Source organism: Mus caroli, chromosome 16 (assembly GCF_900094665.2).
Source record: "Mus caroli chromosome 16, CAROLI_EIJ_v1.1, whole genome shotgun sequence".
NCBI classification, from domain to species: Eukaryota; Metazoa; Chordata; class Mammalia; order Rodentia; family Muridae; genus Mus; species Mus caroli.
The window spans coordinates 17,683,184-17,700,802 of NC_034585.1; the positions used below are offsets into that span (position 1 = coordinate 17,683,184).

Below are 17,619 nucleotides of genomic sequence, written 5' to 3' on the forward strand. Positions count from 1 at the left end.
GTGTGTCTTTCTCCCTTTCTCTAAGAGAGGAGTTCCCTCCATAGTCCTGCTGTCCTGAAGCTCTCTGTAGGCCAGGCTGGCTTAAACTCACTGAAAGACACCTGCCTCTCTCTCCTGAGTGCTGGAATTAAAGGTAAGCGCTACCACACCCACTCAATCCATTTCTCAAACTACTTGTTCATAGAGACGCTGAGATTATAGGGATAAAAACATGAACTTGCTCAGCCTTCAAGGAACTCAGTACAGTCCGGTGACAGCAACTGTGCTGTCAGCAGAATCTAAAAATCTGAATTGAAGCTACCCTCCACTCAGGGATCCAGTTAGGTCTTCAAGTCCATTCTCTTCTGCAGTAGGTGACACTTCTATCCTTCCCCTCCTGCCCGGGACCCTGCACACGGTTCCGCCGGTCCCACCGGGCTGAGACTTCCAGGTCCAGCTGCCTGAACCCGGAGCACAGGGAACCGAGCGCCGCCCTGCGGGTGGGCGGGCAGTCGGCCGCAAGCAGCCAGCGCGGCTCGGCGGCGGGGCGGGGCCGCACTGGGCTCGGCCCAGAGCCGGGAGGGCCCAGGCCACCGGAAGAGTCGCGGTCGCCAGCCGAGCGCCGGGAGTGGGGAGCGGAAGCGGTGGCGGGCGGCGCTGGGACCCGGGAGCGGCCGGAGAACAAGGGAGCTGGCGCCCGGGCCGGCGGCTGAGTGGGGCTGAGCAGCGGGCCGCGCCGAGCGCAGAGCTCTGCCGGAGAGGCCCGGCCCCGCTGCCCAAGGAGGCCGCGCGCCGCGGGGCCGAGGCCGGAGCCATGGGCGAGACCAAGATCATCTACCACCTGGACGGCCAGGAGACGCCGTACCTGGTGAAGCTGCCCCTGCCCGCCGAGCGCGTCACCTTGGCGGACTTTAAGGGCGTTCTGCAGCGGCCCAGCTATAAGTTCTTCTTCAAGTCTATGGACGACGATTTTGGGTGAGGATGGCCCCCGCCCCGCCTCCCGGGAGCCCGGGTCGCTCCGCTGCTAGGGGCCAACGCAGCCAGTTCCGACTCCCCTGGCTGCACTGGTTTCTAGCCCCGCTTCCAGCAAGGGAGCGACTCGGTGACTTGGGACACACTTGACTTTGAGGGACTCCCAGTCACCTCCTGGAGGCCTTGCCCCCCTGGTCCAGCGAGACGTCCCTCCCTAAGCAATCGGTTCCTACCATTCAAGCCCCCTCACCTCCCCACGGTCCAGCGGCCCCCCAGAGACATACATCCTTTCCACTCCAGTCCAAAGCCAGAGTTCTCAGTCCTTCCAGGTGCCACCATTTAAGCATAAAGTTGGAGTATATTGACACCCGGCCTGCCTTCCCGGTCTTCTGAGCTCTGCAACTCAGAGCCTTATTTGGAGTGTGCTGTATCTAGGGCTGTAGCTGGTGGGACTTTGAACTGGAGAAGGAGAAGTTGGGGGCTGTTCTACCAGGCTGGATGATGGACCTGATGTTTGTCAAGCAGATTCACCTCTCCCCTGGGCCGATGGGGTGTTGCCTGACTCAGAGGAGTTCTTACTAACCAGGTGCTGGGGCCTTTTCTTTCCTGATGGTAGTCCCAGGAGAGATGTTGCATAGGGCTTCAGAGCCTGGATGGGAAGACTAGGAAGGGCCTATTGATGTTCTCGCTTGTCTTCCCCTCCCTACCCTGCTGCAGGGCTTTTGATGGGCAGTTTGGAAGCTGGGACTGCCCCTTTAAGAGAGGTTGGAATGTTGGAGCCTGAGGGTTTTGTAGCAGCTGGCCTGAGAGGGGGGTGGAGGGGGAACACACACATACACACACACACACACACACACACCCCTCTCCAAGGGGCTGAGGCTTGCCTACATTAACTGGATGGTGGATCTAGAGGCTATGGAGAAAACACACACACACACAAACACCCTACCCCTCCCTGGGCCCTTCAAGGCCTGAAGGTCCCTCTGATGCACTTGCCTGAGGCCTGCACTGTGCTTGCAGCTGAGGCCCCAGAGCTGGGTGAGGGGATATATCCCACCACCACCCCCAACCTCCCGCCCCCTGTGTACATTAGTCTGGCTTCTCTCCCAAGGCCTGCCCTCCCAGCCCCAGGAGGCAAGCACCTTCTGTCTCCTGCAGCACTTATTTGTCATTTTCTACCCTGGAACTCAGCATTCAGTGAGTTCTTAAATGTGTGTGTGTGTGTGTGTTTTGGAGAGTGGAGAATAGATCTGACTATTACTGATTCTGTTCTTGCCCTGGGGTGAGACTCTTGTGTGGTAATGATTGTCTGGCTTTAGTCTAGAATAGGCAAACCTGGTTGAAAGACCCTGAAAATGATATATCTGGAAGAAGTGAGGATAGGAGGTAGGTGTCTCCAACTGGCATGAGAGGAATAAGAGCAGGGTCTTTCTTGTTACCCGAAGGAACTGGGGTCATATTTCAAGGGTATGCTAGGCCAGAGGGGTTAGAATAGTCTTGTATCTCTACCCCTCCTTGCCTCTGCAGACCACTGTGAGCTGCTTCCTGCGTTCCTAAGGTTGTCGTGGGAGCAGGTCTAACTACAGTTATAAGAGGGCTCCCATTGCATCTGCTCACTGCTCAGGAATACCTTTCTTTAAATCAACTATTGAACTAAGTAACATTTATCATCTGCCACTTTAAGCCATTTTGTGTCTACCCGTGGTCCTTGAAGCACCCTTTGCAAAATATCGGTTGGCTGCTCTACCAGGATTGAGAACAATGCTAAGCATGAAGTGGATGTGATTATTTGGCTTATTCCCCCCAATCTACAAGAATAAGTGAGCAAAAGACCCAGCAAGGCCATCCTTTTCAGTTAGGATAGCAGAGGATCCTATTGACAGCTTATTTCAGTTTTTATTTTACAAGCTCATCATATGGTACTTACAGTGTGCCTGACAGTGATGTCATCACTTGTACATCTTGCATCTTTGAGTCCTCACACCAGTCTGTGAAATGGGCACTAATGAAAATCAGGAGACTAGAATGAAAAAGGCCTCAATAAAGCTGACCCTAGGCCACACAGCTGGTAAATGACAGAATTTGTTTGGTTATGGGGGACTCTCACTCCAAAATGTAAAGTCTGGATCACACCATTGTAGAGGTGTGTGTGTGTATGTATGTATGTGTATGTGTGTTTGTATAGGTGTCAGAGGGAGAGAGGGAGAGAAGAGAGAGAGAGAAGATGAGAGAGAGACAGAGAGAACGAAAGAGAGCACACACATAACACCAGTGAGGAATACTATATTATGTAAATGCCATTCTATAGATTTCTCCTCTCCGGAAAGATAGTGAGCCTTGGCAAACTGGGAATGTCAGATGACACTTCAGGTGGCCTAGGCCGGTAACCCCCGTTGACAAAGCATGTCAAAGGAGGAAGCCTGCTGGCCTCCACCTCAGGTTCAGAATGTGGGACCTAAGGAGTCCCCAACTCTCACAAAGCTCTTTGTGAAGCATGGGGTAGACTTAGTGCCATTAAGTTCCTTGGGAGAGTCAGGGAAAGGGCTCAGTGCATAAAGGCCATTGCCGCCACCAAGCCTGGTGACCTGAAGTCTATCCTCAGGACTCATAGAATGGAAGGAAAAAGTTATCCTCTGACCTACACACACACACACACACACACACACACACACATACACACACATACACACAAACACACACACTAAAATGTAATAAAGTTTTTTAAAAGAAAAGGAGACATTCTTAATATTTGAGTGTGGATCTACTAACAGTTGGAGAGTCAACTAGTTTTTATTATATTCTTGGACCGTACCCATCATCTAAGAATTCCATTTACCAGGATGAGACAACGGTTGGCTAAGTTAAATGATGTCTCTAAGGTGGGAGAGCTACTGTGTGGTAGAATTGAGAGTTGGGCCTGTGCTTACCTGACTCAGTCTGAGTGAAAAGGAGAGGACAGGTCTGGTGAGACTGCTGTGGAGCCCAGATGGCCAAGCTCTACCGCAGCAGGTTCTAGTCTAGGTTCCTCCAAAGCTGCTGACGACCATTGAGAGTCAGCAGAGGCTTTTAGAGCATTGGTGACGCTCTAGAAAGAGAAGAAACCCCTGCAGTATGGGAGTGTGTGTATATGTGGAGGGGGGGAGGTCTGCTAAGGGAGATGAGGAGACTCACAGGACATAAGCGTCCTGTGTGTTACACGTATCCTCTTTCCTCTTGAGGCGAGGTTGGCTGGTAGGTCTGGGCTGTTTTCTTAGGGTCCTTGTGGCACTAGAAGTGGTAGGGAGATGGAGCTGAGAGGGAGGACCGTAGGCTTGGCTTGCCAGCTTCTTTGTGAGTTAAAGCATGTGACTACCACAAGGAGCCAGACCCTTTGCCCCTCTAAGGAGGGAGGGAGGACCAAGCCTCACAGCTTCTGTGCAGCCTCAGCCTGTATCCCCCTAGCTGATGACCACATTTGTCTAGCTCAGTGTTCCTAGGGTGAGTAATAGCGTACCTCTCCGCAATTTCCATCTCCATCTCTGGCTCTAAACCATAGTTGTTATCCAACTTCTGGCCTCTATCACATTCCCAAGGCCAAACTGCATGTCATGACCACATTAATGCCCCACCCCAACCTGTCATCAAAGGGGGAAAAGTGTGACATGGAGGGAAAGAGAATTGAAATCAGAACAGCATTGGATTTAGATCCAGCTCTACCGCCTCTCAGTATGATAACCATGATGAGTAACCAAATGTCAGTTTCTTTGTTCCTGAAATGAGAATTATATTGTCTACTTAGTGAGGCTGGAGTAGCCTTGGCTGTCCTGGAACTCTTTCTGTAGACCAGGCTGGCTTCCAACTCAGCCTGCCTCTGCCTTCCAAATGCTGAGATTAAAGGCATGTGCCACCACTGTTTTTCTGTTTTGTATTTAAGTATATGTTCTAATTTTAGGAGTAGAAGATGTAGCGGATAAGAATGCAGAGGCTAGGACTCAAACACCAGCTTGTGAGTGTCGATAGATTATCGAACCTGAGTTTAGTTTCCCACCTTCTCCTACATGCTACAAGTGCTTAGCAGAATAGTAGGCCCATAAGGCATGCTCAGTAAACATAAACAGTTGTCACTGTTAGTTTCTTCCTTTTTGGGGGTGGGTGGGTGAGAGTCCTCATGTACCCCAGGCCAGCCTCAAGCTCCCGACCTTACACTGATCCTTCTGCCTCCTCCTCTGCAGTGCAGCGATTACAGGCATATGGAACCATGCCCAGCGCATGTAGTGTGTGTCAAATGGCTTTGTATATGCTGGGCAAGCATGCTGCCATCTGAGCTGCATTGCCAGCCTCTTTCCTTCTTACTGTTTGTAACAGAACTACATTATATAGCCCAGGCTCACCTCATAATCTTCCTGCCTCAGCCTTCCAAGTGCTGCCTGAAATTACAAATATGTTCTGTGTGGATGGTCATAGAATGCCTTCTCTTTCCTAGTTCCTCTAAGCTCCTTTCCACAGCTCTCAGAACAAAGTCTTCCTAGTAGAGAAGAGAAGAATAGTAAGAATTGTACCTTTCCCTTTGAAGGTCAGAGAGAAAGGAAAGTCATGCTGGCCTTAGGTCAAGCACCCTGGAGGTTCTGAGTGTGCTGTGTGACCATTATAATTTCCAGTCACCTGATGGCTGAGCCGGTGCTCCAGCAAGGCAGTTGGCCCAGATACGGCCCTGCCGGAGGGATGGCCCAGGATATTGTGTGTTTCCAGCTTCCAGCTTCTCCCCACAGCTCCTGGCTCTTTGTCCTACTTCCTGGAGGTGCTAAGGGGCTGTCCCTAGTCCCTCCTCACAGCTGAGCAGTCTTGTGTGGATGGCTTGATCTCACACTTAGGGTCGAGGACAGTTTCAATCATGGGGACCCTCAGTTTTCCTACATCAGAAGTGCTCTCTGACATCACCCTTTCCTTGCAGGGTGGTGAAGGAAGAGATCTCGGACGACAATGCCAAGCTACCTTGCTTCAATGGCCGGGTGGTGTCCTGGGTAAGGAACCTTCAGCTCAGCCTCCAGCTGCATCCTGGTGTTGGCTAGAGGGAAGAAGGGCATAGCTGAGATTGCAGCTGGCTAGAGGGAAGAAGGGCATAGCTGAGATTGCAGCTGGTGCTTTTATGCCTTCGTATCCGAATCTGCCTTTAGTTTTCTAATCATTTCTTATCTATGAGGGAGGAGAGGGAGGAAGATTCAAAGATCTCCTGTGTCCATCCAGACACTTGCCTGCCACTTGGCATCCTCTGACCTCTGTGCTCTGCCCCAGCTCTGCCTCAGAAACCCATGCCTGCCAGTCCCTCCCCTTACACACCTGCTCAGCTGCCCTCATGTGGCCCTTTCTTCTCTGTTCCTCTCTGTCCAGTCTTTCATACCCTGCTGGAAGCAACGTCTTGCTTCTCCTTGGCACCACTGTGACCACTCATTTTCTTTCTGGCAGCTGGTATCTGCCGAGGGCTCGCACCCAGAGCCGGCCCCTTTCTGTGCTGACAACCCGTCAGAGCTGCCACCTTCGATGGAACGCACAGGAGGCATTGGGGACTCTCGACCCCCCTCCTTCCAGTAAGTGTGTCTTGAAGGTGGGAATGGCCCATGAGCAAAGAGCAGCTCAGTTCAACCCAGGGCTGGGGAAGGGAGCCCCCAGCCTTCTCTCTTCTCCACTAAGTCCTCTCTACCCTTTAGCCCTCATGCTAGTGGGGGCAGCCAGGAGAATCTGGACAATGACACGGAGACCGACTCCTTGGTGTCTGCCCAACGAGAGCGGCCCCGACGGAGGGACGGCCCCGAGCACGGTGTGTATTCCCACTTCCAGCTCCTCTCGGCAGATTCCAGCTAGCTCCCCGCCTCTTTACCCTACTTCCTGAGTTATGGCTATGCCTGGGCCCTGTTCAGCCCCTGGCTTGCCTGCCTCATAACTCTTGTTCCCTGCATTGAGCCTTGTATGGACCCAGCTGCCTATCTCCCTTGCAGCGGCCCGACTCAATGGAACCACAAAGGGTGAGCGGCGACGGGAGCCAGGCGGCTATGACAGTTCATCTACGCTCATGAGCAGCGAGCTGGAGACTACCAGTTTCTTTGATTCAGATGAGGATGATTCCACCAGCAGGTGGGGCTTGACTTTCATAGGTACAGGGATGGGAGTGAGGCGGGAAGTGACCAATGAGGAAGCTGGTTCTTCACCTCTGGTGGGATGTGGCTATTGTGATGGGACCAGGGCTCTACTGTGCCTTTTATGAGGCAAGGATGGGCCAGCCTGGTGGGGAACGACTTTGGGCCCCACAGGTTCAGCAGCTCCACAGAACAGAGCAGTGCCTCACGCCTCATGAGAAGACACAAGCGGCGGCGGCGGAAGCAGAAGGTCTCCCGGATTGAGCGGGTATGGGCTCTTGGATGTTCAGGGACTGAGCAGGAGGTTAGACTGTTGAGTCCTTCCCAGGCAGGACCATAGCTCTTTTCTTCTTCAGAGCCCTTCTGTTCAGTTCAGTGTTTGTGGGACCCCCTCCTCCCCACCCCCTGCACCCCCTGCTGCTCACAGACACTCTCTCTTCCAGTCCTCGTCTTTCAGCAGCATCACAGACTCCACTATGTCTCTCAACATCATCACCGTCACTCTCAACATGGGTGAGTCTGGGGGACACTGCCAAATGCCCATGCTGGGAAAGACAGCATGCGTGTTGTGGGGTTTGGAGTGGGATCTCAGCAGTATAGTACAAGGCTCTGGGTTCCATATGCAATACAGGGGGAAAAAGATATGTCTCCTGTTCTGCAGTTATGCTCTGTAAATACTGACTGAGACATCATATAACCATTTCAGTATTTCAGAGTCAGAGCTCTAACAGGTAAACCAAACTGTGAGAACAGAGCACGGCACCCTGGGAGGCTTCCTGGGGGAGGAGTCCCTGCTCACCTTGCCATTCCATACATCTGTACTCTCTGACTTCTGACTCTTTAAAGCACAGCTGTGCCTGGTAAGACGGCTCAGCAGCTGGGCCTGCCACCCAGCCTGATGACTGGAGTTCAACCCCTAGAACCTGCATGGCAAAAGCAGAAGGTGACTCCTACTAGTTGCCCCTGACCTACACACACACACACACACACACACACACAGACACACACATACAGACAGACACACACACACACAGACAGACAGACACACACACACACATACACACACACATACACACACACACATATACACACAGACACACACAGACACACACACACAGACACACAGACACACACAGACACACACACACAGACACACACACACAGACACACACAGACAGACAGACACACATACACACACACACAGACACACACACAGACAGACAGACAGACACACACAGACACACACACACACACACACACACACACACACACGAGTGCCTTCTACAACAAAACAAATAGATAAGAATGTGATTTTAGCCGGGCGGTGGTGGCACACGCCTTTAATCCCAGCACTTGGGAGGCAGAGGCAGGCGGATTTCTGAGTTTGAGGCCAGCCTGGTCTACAGAGTGAGTTCCAGGACAGCCAGGGCTACACAGAGAAACCCTGTCTCGAAAAAAAAAAAAAAAAAAAAAAAGAATGTGGTTTTAAAAAATGTAAAGGCAGCTAAATATAGCTGGAAGAACTTTAACTTGGAACTTAAATCTGAGTTTACTTCCTGCTGCTTGCTGTCTTAGAAAGGTCACTTAGGTCTTACCTAGGTGTAAAGTGTGTTCAGAGTCTCTGCCTCACAACCAGTAGGGAAATTAAAGGCATGTCACCGTGTACACTGTACAGTAATGTTTACATGGTTAGTGATATCAGTCAGTTATTGCCCCTTTCTGCCCTGTACTAACAAGGGGCTGGGAATTTGGGTAGGAACCCCGCCCTTCTCAAGGTGTTAAATTATTCCCTGCAGAAAAGTATAACTTCTTGGGCATCTCCATTGTGGGCCAAAGCAATGAGCGAGGTGATGGAGGCATCTACATTGGCTCCATCATGAAGGGTGGGGCTGTGGCAGCTGATGGACGAATTGAGCCAGGAGATATGCTACTGCAGGTATCGTCAACTACCCTGGGTGGGAGGAGAGTAAGGAGTCCCTGTAGTCTGGAGGGAAACCCTCAACCTCAGCTCCCCTGTCCATCTCCTGAGCACTCCATTTTCTCACTCTTAGCCCTCTTTCTCAGGTAAATGAGATCAACTTCGAGAACATGAGCAATGATGACGCAGTCCGAGTCCTTCGGGAGATTGTGCACAAGCCAGGGTATGAGTGGATGGGGTTCTAGGGAAGGTGGGCAAAGGCGTCTCTGGCCAGAGACTTGGTCTGGCCGTCATACGTTCTGCCTTTATGAGGACAACCTTGTTTTCAGGCCCATCACTCTGACTGTAGCCAAGTGCTGGGATCCAAGTCCTCGCGGCTGCTTCACATTACCCCGGAGTAAGTAAATAGCGTTCATCCCAACGTCGGTGTTGGCTGTGTAAGCTGTGCTCCTTCTCTCTTCTCTTCTCCTTACGTGGATGGGCGGCCTGTGACTCCTCACTCTCCCTGCAGGCGAGCCCATCCGTCCCATTGACCCTGCAGCCTGGGTCTCTCACACGGCAGCCATGACAGGCACCTTCCCCGCCTATGGCATGAGCCCCTCCTTAAGCACCATCACCTCTACCAGCTCCTCCATCACCAGCTCCATCCCTGATACAGAGCGTGAGTATCCAAGCCTGTCCCTTGGACCCGGCAGATAAGGCCAGGTGGGAGGATTGATGAGGACCCGCTTGTGCATCGGGGAGAGCCTTTGAGGGGGCTCGACTCATTCCAGAGATCTCACTCCACAGCCCTTCCCCAGAGGGCACTCAGCTTCCCTGAACATGGTTTGCTTCTTAATGTATGGTGAGCGCCCACAGAGCCTCAGTTTCCTCTCATACAATGGGGCTACCAGTATATACTTCACCAGACTTCTCTGGGGCTTGATAAGAGGTTCTAACTCATTGGTACTGTGTGGCATGAAGGAACCACTTGGTTTTCCTGTCATAGCATGTGCACGAGCTTAGGTACCTGCTTGAAATCATTGAGTTATTTTCACATGTCCTGTGAAGGCACTAATCTATTCACTTTTACAGGAGGGAAAACTGTCCAAGGAGCTGACACTGGGCTTGTCACTGTTGAGTGGGAGAACTAGGATGCCACTCCTGTTTTCCCGACTCCACAGTGCCTTTGTCTCACTACTCTGCCCCTTCCCCCAGGCCTAGATGATTTCCACCTCTCCATCCACAGTGACATGGCGGCCATCGTAAAAGCCATGGCCTCCCCTGAGTCAGGGTTGGAGGTCCGAGACCGCATGTGGCTCAAGATTACCATTCCCAATGCTTTCATCGGTGAGAGAGCCTTACTACAAGATGAAGGACAGGTTGTGGAGACAGGGAACAGGGTGGGGTGGGGGTCCCAAGATCTTCCTTGGGCTATTCCTTTGGGTTGTTAATTGCCCTAGCCCCATAGCTTCTGTGAAGCCAGAGGAACCCAAATCAACTGGCAGACTTGTCCCCAGGCTCGGATGTGGTAGACTGGCTGTACCACAACGTGGAAGGGTTCACCGACCGTCGGGAGGCCCGCAAGTACGCTAGCAACCTGCTGAAGGCTGGCTTCATCCGCCATACCGTCAACAAGATCACCTTCTCCGAGCAGTGCTACTACATCTTTGGCGACCTCTGTGGTAGTACGTGTCTTCCCACCACCTCCCCCCACCCCCTGCTGACCTTTGAACTTGCAGCAGTCCCTCAACCTTAGCCTCCTGAGTGATGGGATTATAATTGTATGCTTCCACCACACCCAGAATCCCCACCTTCTTGTCTCCTGGGAGTAAGGAGGCACTCTATGATATGACAGCTGATTCTAGGAATCCTAACTCCAAGCTTTTCTGGGGTCTGGCTTAAAGCTTGAAGGCTCTACAGCACAGAATAGCCTAGTCTAGCCTCTTCATCGTCTCCTATCTCCCCGTGGAGCCTGCCTCTCTCTAATTGCCTGTTCTGTGCTTGACATGGTGCCATGGTTTCTGAGGTGTCATCCGGTCATCCCACTGAGCCTTTACCTCTTAGTGGGGGAGGGGTGATTATCAAATGAAGACCTAGATTTATTGGTGTAAAATAGTCTATGCTAGGCCTCACAATTAGAAACAAAGGAGATAGGCTTTGGTTCCAGGTCTTCTGACTCTAGTTCCCACTGCTCTGAGTTGCTCCAAGAAGCATTGTCTCAGCAAGACCAAAGAAAACCTGCCAAACAAACCAACGGGTACTACCGGGTCGGGATGTGAGTTGGCATCCTGGTCTCTCTAAGAGCCCTGGGAGTAAAACTGTACCATGGTGTGAAGCTGGAGAAACTGTCAGGGTCAGGTTGCAGAGGACTTTACAAGCTCTGCACTAAGGAGGTTAGAAAAGGCCACTGAGCATAATCCCTACGGAGATCCTTCCTTCTTCTTAGCCTACAGAGGACCTCACACAGGCATTGCTCTTCCAGCCAGCAGCTGAGTCCTAGCCCCAGCAGCTGCCGCTGCCCAGAAGAGCTTTTACACCTGCAGTGCTGGCTGACATCCAGAGCTAACTCAGAGTGCTTCTGGGACTCAGTGGCTGCTGCTACAGAACACCATCTCTTGCTAGAGGTTGGGGTTCCTGGGCCTTGGCAGCTCTTGTAGTGCTTGATAGGATTTTTGGACTCTGACAGTTCTGAGTTCAAACTTTACTGTTACTATGACCACAGTAGGTGCTTTGGCTTCTAAGTCCAAGGTAGAAGTAAGATAGAACTCATCCCATAGATATATCTTAAGCATAACATAATATATGTAAACCCACTTGGATAGTGTGTGACCCACAAGAAGTGCTCCATAAAAGTTGCCTGCCGTTCACGTATTTAACTGATTGTAAGATGCACTCTATTTTCACAGTCCATTATCTGAAATTGGGTCCAACTTCCATTAGTAGTTTAGTAGACTCATAGAAATGGGTTATTATTGTCATTGTTAGCGGACATCAGCCAAGGGCCCCAGACATCTTGGGACATACAAAGCTTCCAAGATAGCTATGGCAGTTTTGCTCAGAAGATGTTTATTTCCTGGGCCCAGGTGGGTCTTCTACGTAGGCCACCCAAGAGTTGGCTCAGGATATGCTGACAGAAACGCCTTTTCCTTCTTAGAGGCCACAGTTTGTAGAGTGGGGAGTGTGGCAGGCTCAGTGAGGAACTGTGTGCTCACTCTGGAGATTATTGTTGGTCCTCTAGATAGCACCTTATCGGCTAAAGACATCCATAGGTCTTTGAGTGAGGCCACTGCTTTCCTTCATTGCCTGAATGCTGCCAAGTCAGAGGCTTGACTGACTGGCAGGCTCCATAACCAATCTCAGAGCCTCACCCTGGCTTCTTCCTGCAGAGCTGGCTCGATCACCTTAGGTTTGGAGGAAGATCTAATGGTGTGGATGGCTTCTCCCGGGCAATTCTAGCTTTCTTAGAATTCGGGTGCCTGTGAGCAGGTCCTTGGCAGGCAATCAGTCCTAGTGGCCCGTTTTACTCCCTTCAGGGAAGTCCTAGCTCTTGAGAGGACTGCTTACCTTTAGGAAGTACACAATTTCAAGGATGGAAGGAGTTCGTGAACTAGTGAACTAGTGCCAGTTCTGGCTACAAGCAGGATCCACGGCACAGAGGAGACACTTAAGTTGTTCTTTCTGGCCCTTCAACCCCAGCTCCACTCTCCACAACACCACCAGTAAAGTGTGATCAGGGCAAGAGCCTTCTATAAAGGAGGCCCTAAAAAACAAAACAAAGCATTGGATTCATTTAGGGATCTGCCTCCTTCTCTTAATTAGCACTCCCCTGTTGCTATTAGGCTGAGGTGACGGACTTCCCAACCCTGCTGGAATGACAGATGTGCACTTGAACACGTAGCCCATTCTGGACCTCCTCTTCCTTCTCTCCGGCTTCTTCTGAGGCAGGGTCTTACTATATAGCTCTGGCTGACCTAGAACTCACTATGTAGACCGAGGTAGCCTTGAATTCTCAGAGATCTGCCTACCGCTGCTTCCTGAGTGTTGGAATTAAAGGCATGAGCTACAATACCCAGCTCATTTTGAACTTTTATTTTTAAGATTTATTTAATTTTTGCATATGAGTCTTTTGCCTACATGTATATCTGAGCACCCTGTGCATGCAGTACCTATAAAGGCCACTGTATTTAAGGAACTGGAGTTATAGATGGTTGTGAGCCATTTTATATATGCTAGGAATCAAACCCAGGTCTTCTGCAAAAGCAACAAGTGGTTCTAATTGCTAAACTATCTCTCCACCCTCATCCTCATTCTGGGCTTTTAGTAAATCAATCATCGTCGTCGTCATCATCATTATTGTTGTTGTTGTTGTTTTTGTTGTTGTTGTTATTATTGGAGAGGGGAAGGGCAAACATTCACCCAAGTTTTCCCAAACATTCCCCCTTCTAATTACCGGAAAGGCAAGACTATAAGCATCTTTCAGCTTCTGCTCTGCCTACAGCTTGGGTTCACTCAGGCTGCTCATTTATCCTCTCTGGACTTTGTTTCCCTGCCTAGAGAAGTGGTTATTACCTCGTTCAGGGATTGCTGTGTCCTGTGCTTAATGAGTCATGGCACAGTACCTGGAGGCTTCTAACACTTTAGCCTTCCTCATTCCCCAACTTAGTTCCCTCCCACCCAAAGGGAAAAAAAAAGGCAAAATAAGAGGTAAGGGATGTGTGGGGTTGATTTTGTTTTATTTTTGCTCTGTTTTTGTTTCATCCCAATCTTTATTTTTCTTTTCTTGTTTTTGTTTTTGTTTGAGACTGTGTGATAATGGAGCCTAGGCTGGATTCAAACTTACCATGTAGTCTAGATTGGACTCGAACCCATATCAGGTCTCTTGCCTCTGCCTTCCTAGTACTTAGGGAGAAACTTTGAAGGTATTGGAAATTAGATGTGGGGATTAGCTGTAGAGCTATTGAGAGTGCCCAAAGAAATCTGCAGGCCTCCTGTTCTGGACATAAACTTTAACACTGTTTCCTGCGGTCCATCTTTGGCTGGAGACCTGATTGTAGGTATGGAACCACAACAGACCAGTTTACTTGAGTCCTCTTTCCACAGACATGGCCAACCTATCGCTTCACGACCATGATGGCTCCAGTGGCGCCTCTGACCAGGACACACTGGCTCCTTTGCCGCACCCAGGAGCTGCCCCTTGGCCTATGGCTTTCCCTTACCAGTATCCACCACCTCCGCATCCCTACAACCCACACCCAGGCTTCCCAGAACTGGGCTACAGCTACGGTGGGGGCAGCGCCAGCAGTCAGCACAGTGAAGGTAGGTCAGAAAGACCCAGCCAGAAGGATCAGCAGGGAGCCCAGGTCACCTCTGCACCTCCATCCTGGGCTTGTGTGTTTCCTACAGGCAGTCGGAGCAGTGGCTCCAACCGAAGTGGCAGCGACCGGCGCAAGGAGAAGGACCCAAAAGCTGGGGACTCCAAGTCAGGTGGTAGCGGCAGTGAGTCAGACCACACTACACGCAGCAGTCTGAGGGGGCCACGGGAGCGGGCACCAAGCGAGCGATCAGGCCCAGCGGCCAGCGAGCACAGCCACCGCAGTCACCATTCACTGACCAGCAGCCTGCGCAGCCACCACACACACCCAAGCTATGGCCCACCCGGAGTGCCCCCTCTCTATGGTCCCCCGATGCTGATGATGACCCCGCCGCCGGCAGCCATGGGGCCCCCAGGAGCCCCTCCAGGGCGTGACCTGGCCTCGGTGCCCCCGGAACTGACGGCCAGCAGACAGTCCTTCCGCATGGCAATGGGAAACCCCAGTGAGTTCTTTGTGGATGTGATGTGATCAGAGCCCCTCTCCAGCTCTTACCCCTCAGCCGGCTGCAACCCCATCTCCATCAGTCGGCCTTTTTTTTTTTTTTTTTTTTTCTTTTTTTTAAAAACACTTTGGTACCTGAAAGGGAAATAAATGGAACTAACTGCTACTGTTTGCTGGTAGCAGCAAGGATGAGGGTGTCTCTACTCATCCATGCTACAGCCCCTAACCTGCCTCTAGTCCAGCTGGTGCCTCTGCCCACTAACCAGCCCCCATTACACCCAGTTCCGGAATTCCCAGTATTTTTCATGACCCTGGCTCTGCACTGCTGTTGTTAACTCCTGATGCTCCACTCGGACATTTAGGAACTGACCCCTGGGGTGTCACACCTTAAGCCCACCCTTTCTACCCTCAGTCCCCTTTTGCCCACCTCCTTAAGCATGTGTACAGAGATCTTGATATTGCCCCACCATACTGACACCAAAAAAAAGTCTTGTCCTTTCTAACTGCCCTGCCCGCTGCTTCAGACCTTTACCCTACAGCTGTAGCCACCTTAAGTAGGCATCTGTGCTGTCTGTCCCTGCTTGGACCCAGCCCCAATCAGAATCCCAGAGAGCCTCCCCTCAGGTGCCAGGGCCACTAGTGGCTTCCAGGGACTATCTCTGCTAGGCCTAGACCCCACCCATGCCTGTCCTGTGTGCTGGTTCCCTGAGATCTAACCCTACTAACCAATAGGCTCATCTAACTTCTGAGCCTGAAACAGTTTTCTTCTTTTTTCTTCCTTCAAATTTCCCTGGGCCTGGAGCAGCCAAGAATTTCGGGCTCTTTGACTTTCTGTGAGTCCCCAGGAAGGGGAGGCCCAGCCTCCAAGGAGACCAGGAACTCTGCTTCAGCAGCCCCTCAGGGCTTCCCAAGGATGTCCAACCCTCACACCCACACTACAAGGTCACTAGGCTTCTGGGAAGGACCTCAGCTTCCCCCAGGTCTAACAGACTGTTCTTCTCAGAGAGAAGTAGTGAAGTTTGCTTCCCTCCACCTCATACACATAGATACACATGTGAGTCTCTGTCTCTTTGTCTCTCTGTCTCTCTCTCTCTCTCTCACACACACACACATGCCCATGTAAGTTTACATAAGCCTCAGGGCTGGTCCCTGACCGGAGGGCTGGACCCTTCTTCCAAGTCATCCCTAGATAGTGGGGCTGGTCCGTGACTGCCCTCTCCCCTTCTTGCTAGCCCTTATGCTTCCCATACATGTTCCCAATGTCTTTGTACTTGGCTAAAGCCCAAAAGATGGGCTCCACAGAGGGCTGTCCAGGTGACTGACAGGCCATTCTCTACTTCCCTCCTATACCCCCACCCCCATATCCTTATAACGGCAGGCCAGTTGAAGCTATACAAGCAGACAACTGGGACTTCCAAACAGCTTCAGTTATTTTTAAAATTGTTTTCTACCTTAAATCACAAATTTCTCTTTAAAACTCTGCTATATAAACTCTGACTTATCCAGACTCTTAACTTTTCAGGGCAAGGGTGTCATCTGGGGACATAGCTCTGTAGTGTCTGCCTAGCATGCCCCAGCAAATGTCTCCCCCCATCAGGATGTCCTTAGGCCAGGTTTGGGGGCAACCTGAGGTAGGGCTATTTTGACATTCATTCATTCGTTTAACACCTTTTCTGGGATTTTAATGAACAAAGGGCTATGTTAGAAGCATGATTCGGTCTTAGCTGTCTTCGGTTCTCTCTAACTCTGCCTTTTCCTGTGATCTTGAGAATCCCTCGTCAGTGCTCGCTTGTGCGCTGGACGCCAGTACCCTTGTTATCCTGTCTTTGGCTCACATCTCCTTCTTTCCCACTCCCATGATAGTGTCAGCCATTCTCTCCTTAAGCTGTTGATATGCTGGCCACTTCTAAATCTGGATCTCCAACCCCAGCTTCCCCTCTCTTTAGACCTGTTTTTATTACCCACTGGACATCTCCACAGGCATGTCCATAATAGTCAAGCGTTATTCCTCTTGAATTCCTGTCCTGGTGACCTTCTTTACAAGCTACACCTACATGGTATTAGTCAGCATCACACACCCTCTACTCTTGACACTCTGAAGGTCAGCTGTTCCTCTCCCTTTCTTAATTTACAGAGCATGGGATTTGGAGTCAAGTTGGTCTGGGCTTGAGTTCTCATTTTTGGTTGTGTAAAAGAGTTATTTAACCTCTCTGGAGCCTCAGTCCTCCCATATGTAAAATGATGATAATAATACCTACCTCACAGGGTTGTTGTGAGGAATTAAATTAGATATTGTACGAAAAGTGCCTAGCACAGTGCCTGGCACACAATAGAGTAGGTGCTCAATAAATGGTAGCTATTATTATTATTATTATTATTATTATTATTATTATTTACTCTAAACCAGCAAACTTTTAGGGTATATTGGGAAGAGAAAACTTTTGCAAAGATAGACATGAAGCCTTGAATGGTAGTTCAGGAGTTACAAGTTTTTGGGTTTTGGCTTCCTAGAAGGAGGTTGCTAGGAATAGTAGTGTTAGCAACCAGATTTAAGCACCCACCCCTTCCTTTCTGCCATAGAAGTCTCTGGCCTGTATAGGCAGCAGGATGTCTCTGTCTCCTGGGAGAAAAACCAAATTTTCCTGATTTGGCAATAATCAGACAGCCGTTTGTGTCCAGGTTAGCTCTTACTCATTCTCTCAGTTTGGATATCATAGGAAATCTTTTCTCTCTCCTTTTTTGGTTTTATGAGACAGGGTTTCTCTTTGTAGCCCTGGCTGTCCTGGAACTTGATCTGTAGACCAGGCTGACCTTGAACTCAGAGAGCTGCCTGCCTCTACCTCCC

General features: G+C 50.7%; 1 protein-coding gene across 1 annotated transcript; it reads left to right on the forward strand.

The window, feature by feature from the left end:
• The first annotated feature begins 600 nt into the window (after positions 1-600).
• Dvl3 (dishevelled segment polarity protein 3) lies at positions 601-17,142 on the forward strand. The gene is made up of 16 exons (XM_029470699.1): positions 601-954; positions 5,882-5,951; positions 6,394-6,515; positions 6,636-6,745; positions 6,924-7,059; positions 7,236-7,329; positions 7,505-7,574; positions 8,858-8,997; positions 9,126-9,202; positions 9,309-9,376; positions 9,491-9,640; positions 10,177-10,308; positions 10,479-10,646; positions 14,062-14,277; positions 14,365-14,775; positions 15,580-17,142. Exons 1-16 carry the CDS (start codon positions 794-796, stop codon positions 15,609-15,611), a joined length of 2,157 nt encoding a protein of 718 aa, XP_029326559.1. The 5' UTR covers positions 601-793; the 3' UTR covers positions 15,612-17,142.
• The last annotated feature ends 477 nt before the right edge of the window (positions 17,143-17,619 follow it).

What these genes read in the sequence shown, in the direction of transcription:
- Dvl3 (XM_029470699.1), top strand. Translation starts at nt 794, where the DNA reads ATGGGCGAGACCAAGATCATCTACCACCTGGACGGCCAGGAGACGCCG. An exon ending in TCTATGGACGACGATTTTGG is followed by an intron (nt 955 to 5,881) that starts GTGAGGATGGCC and finishes CTTTCCTTGCAG; the next exon opens with GGTGGTGAAGGAAGAGATCT. An exon ending in GAGATTGTGCACAAGCCAGG is followed by an intron (nt 9,203 to 9,308) that starts GTATGAGTGGAT and finishes CCTTGTTTTCAG; the next exon opens with GCCCATCACTCTGACTGTAG.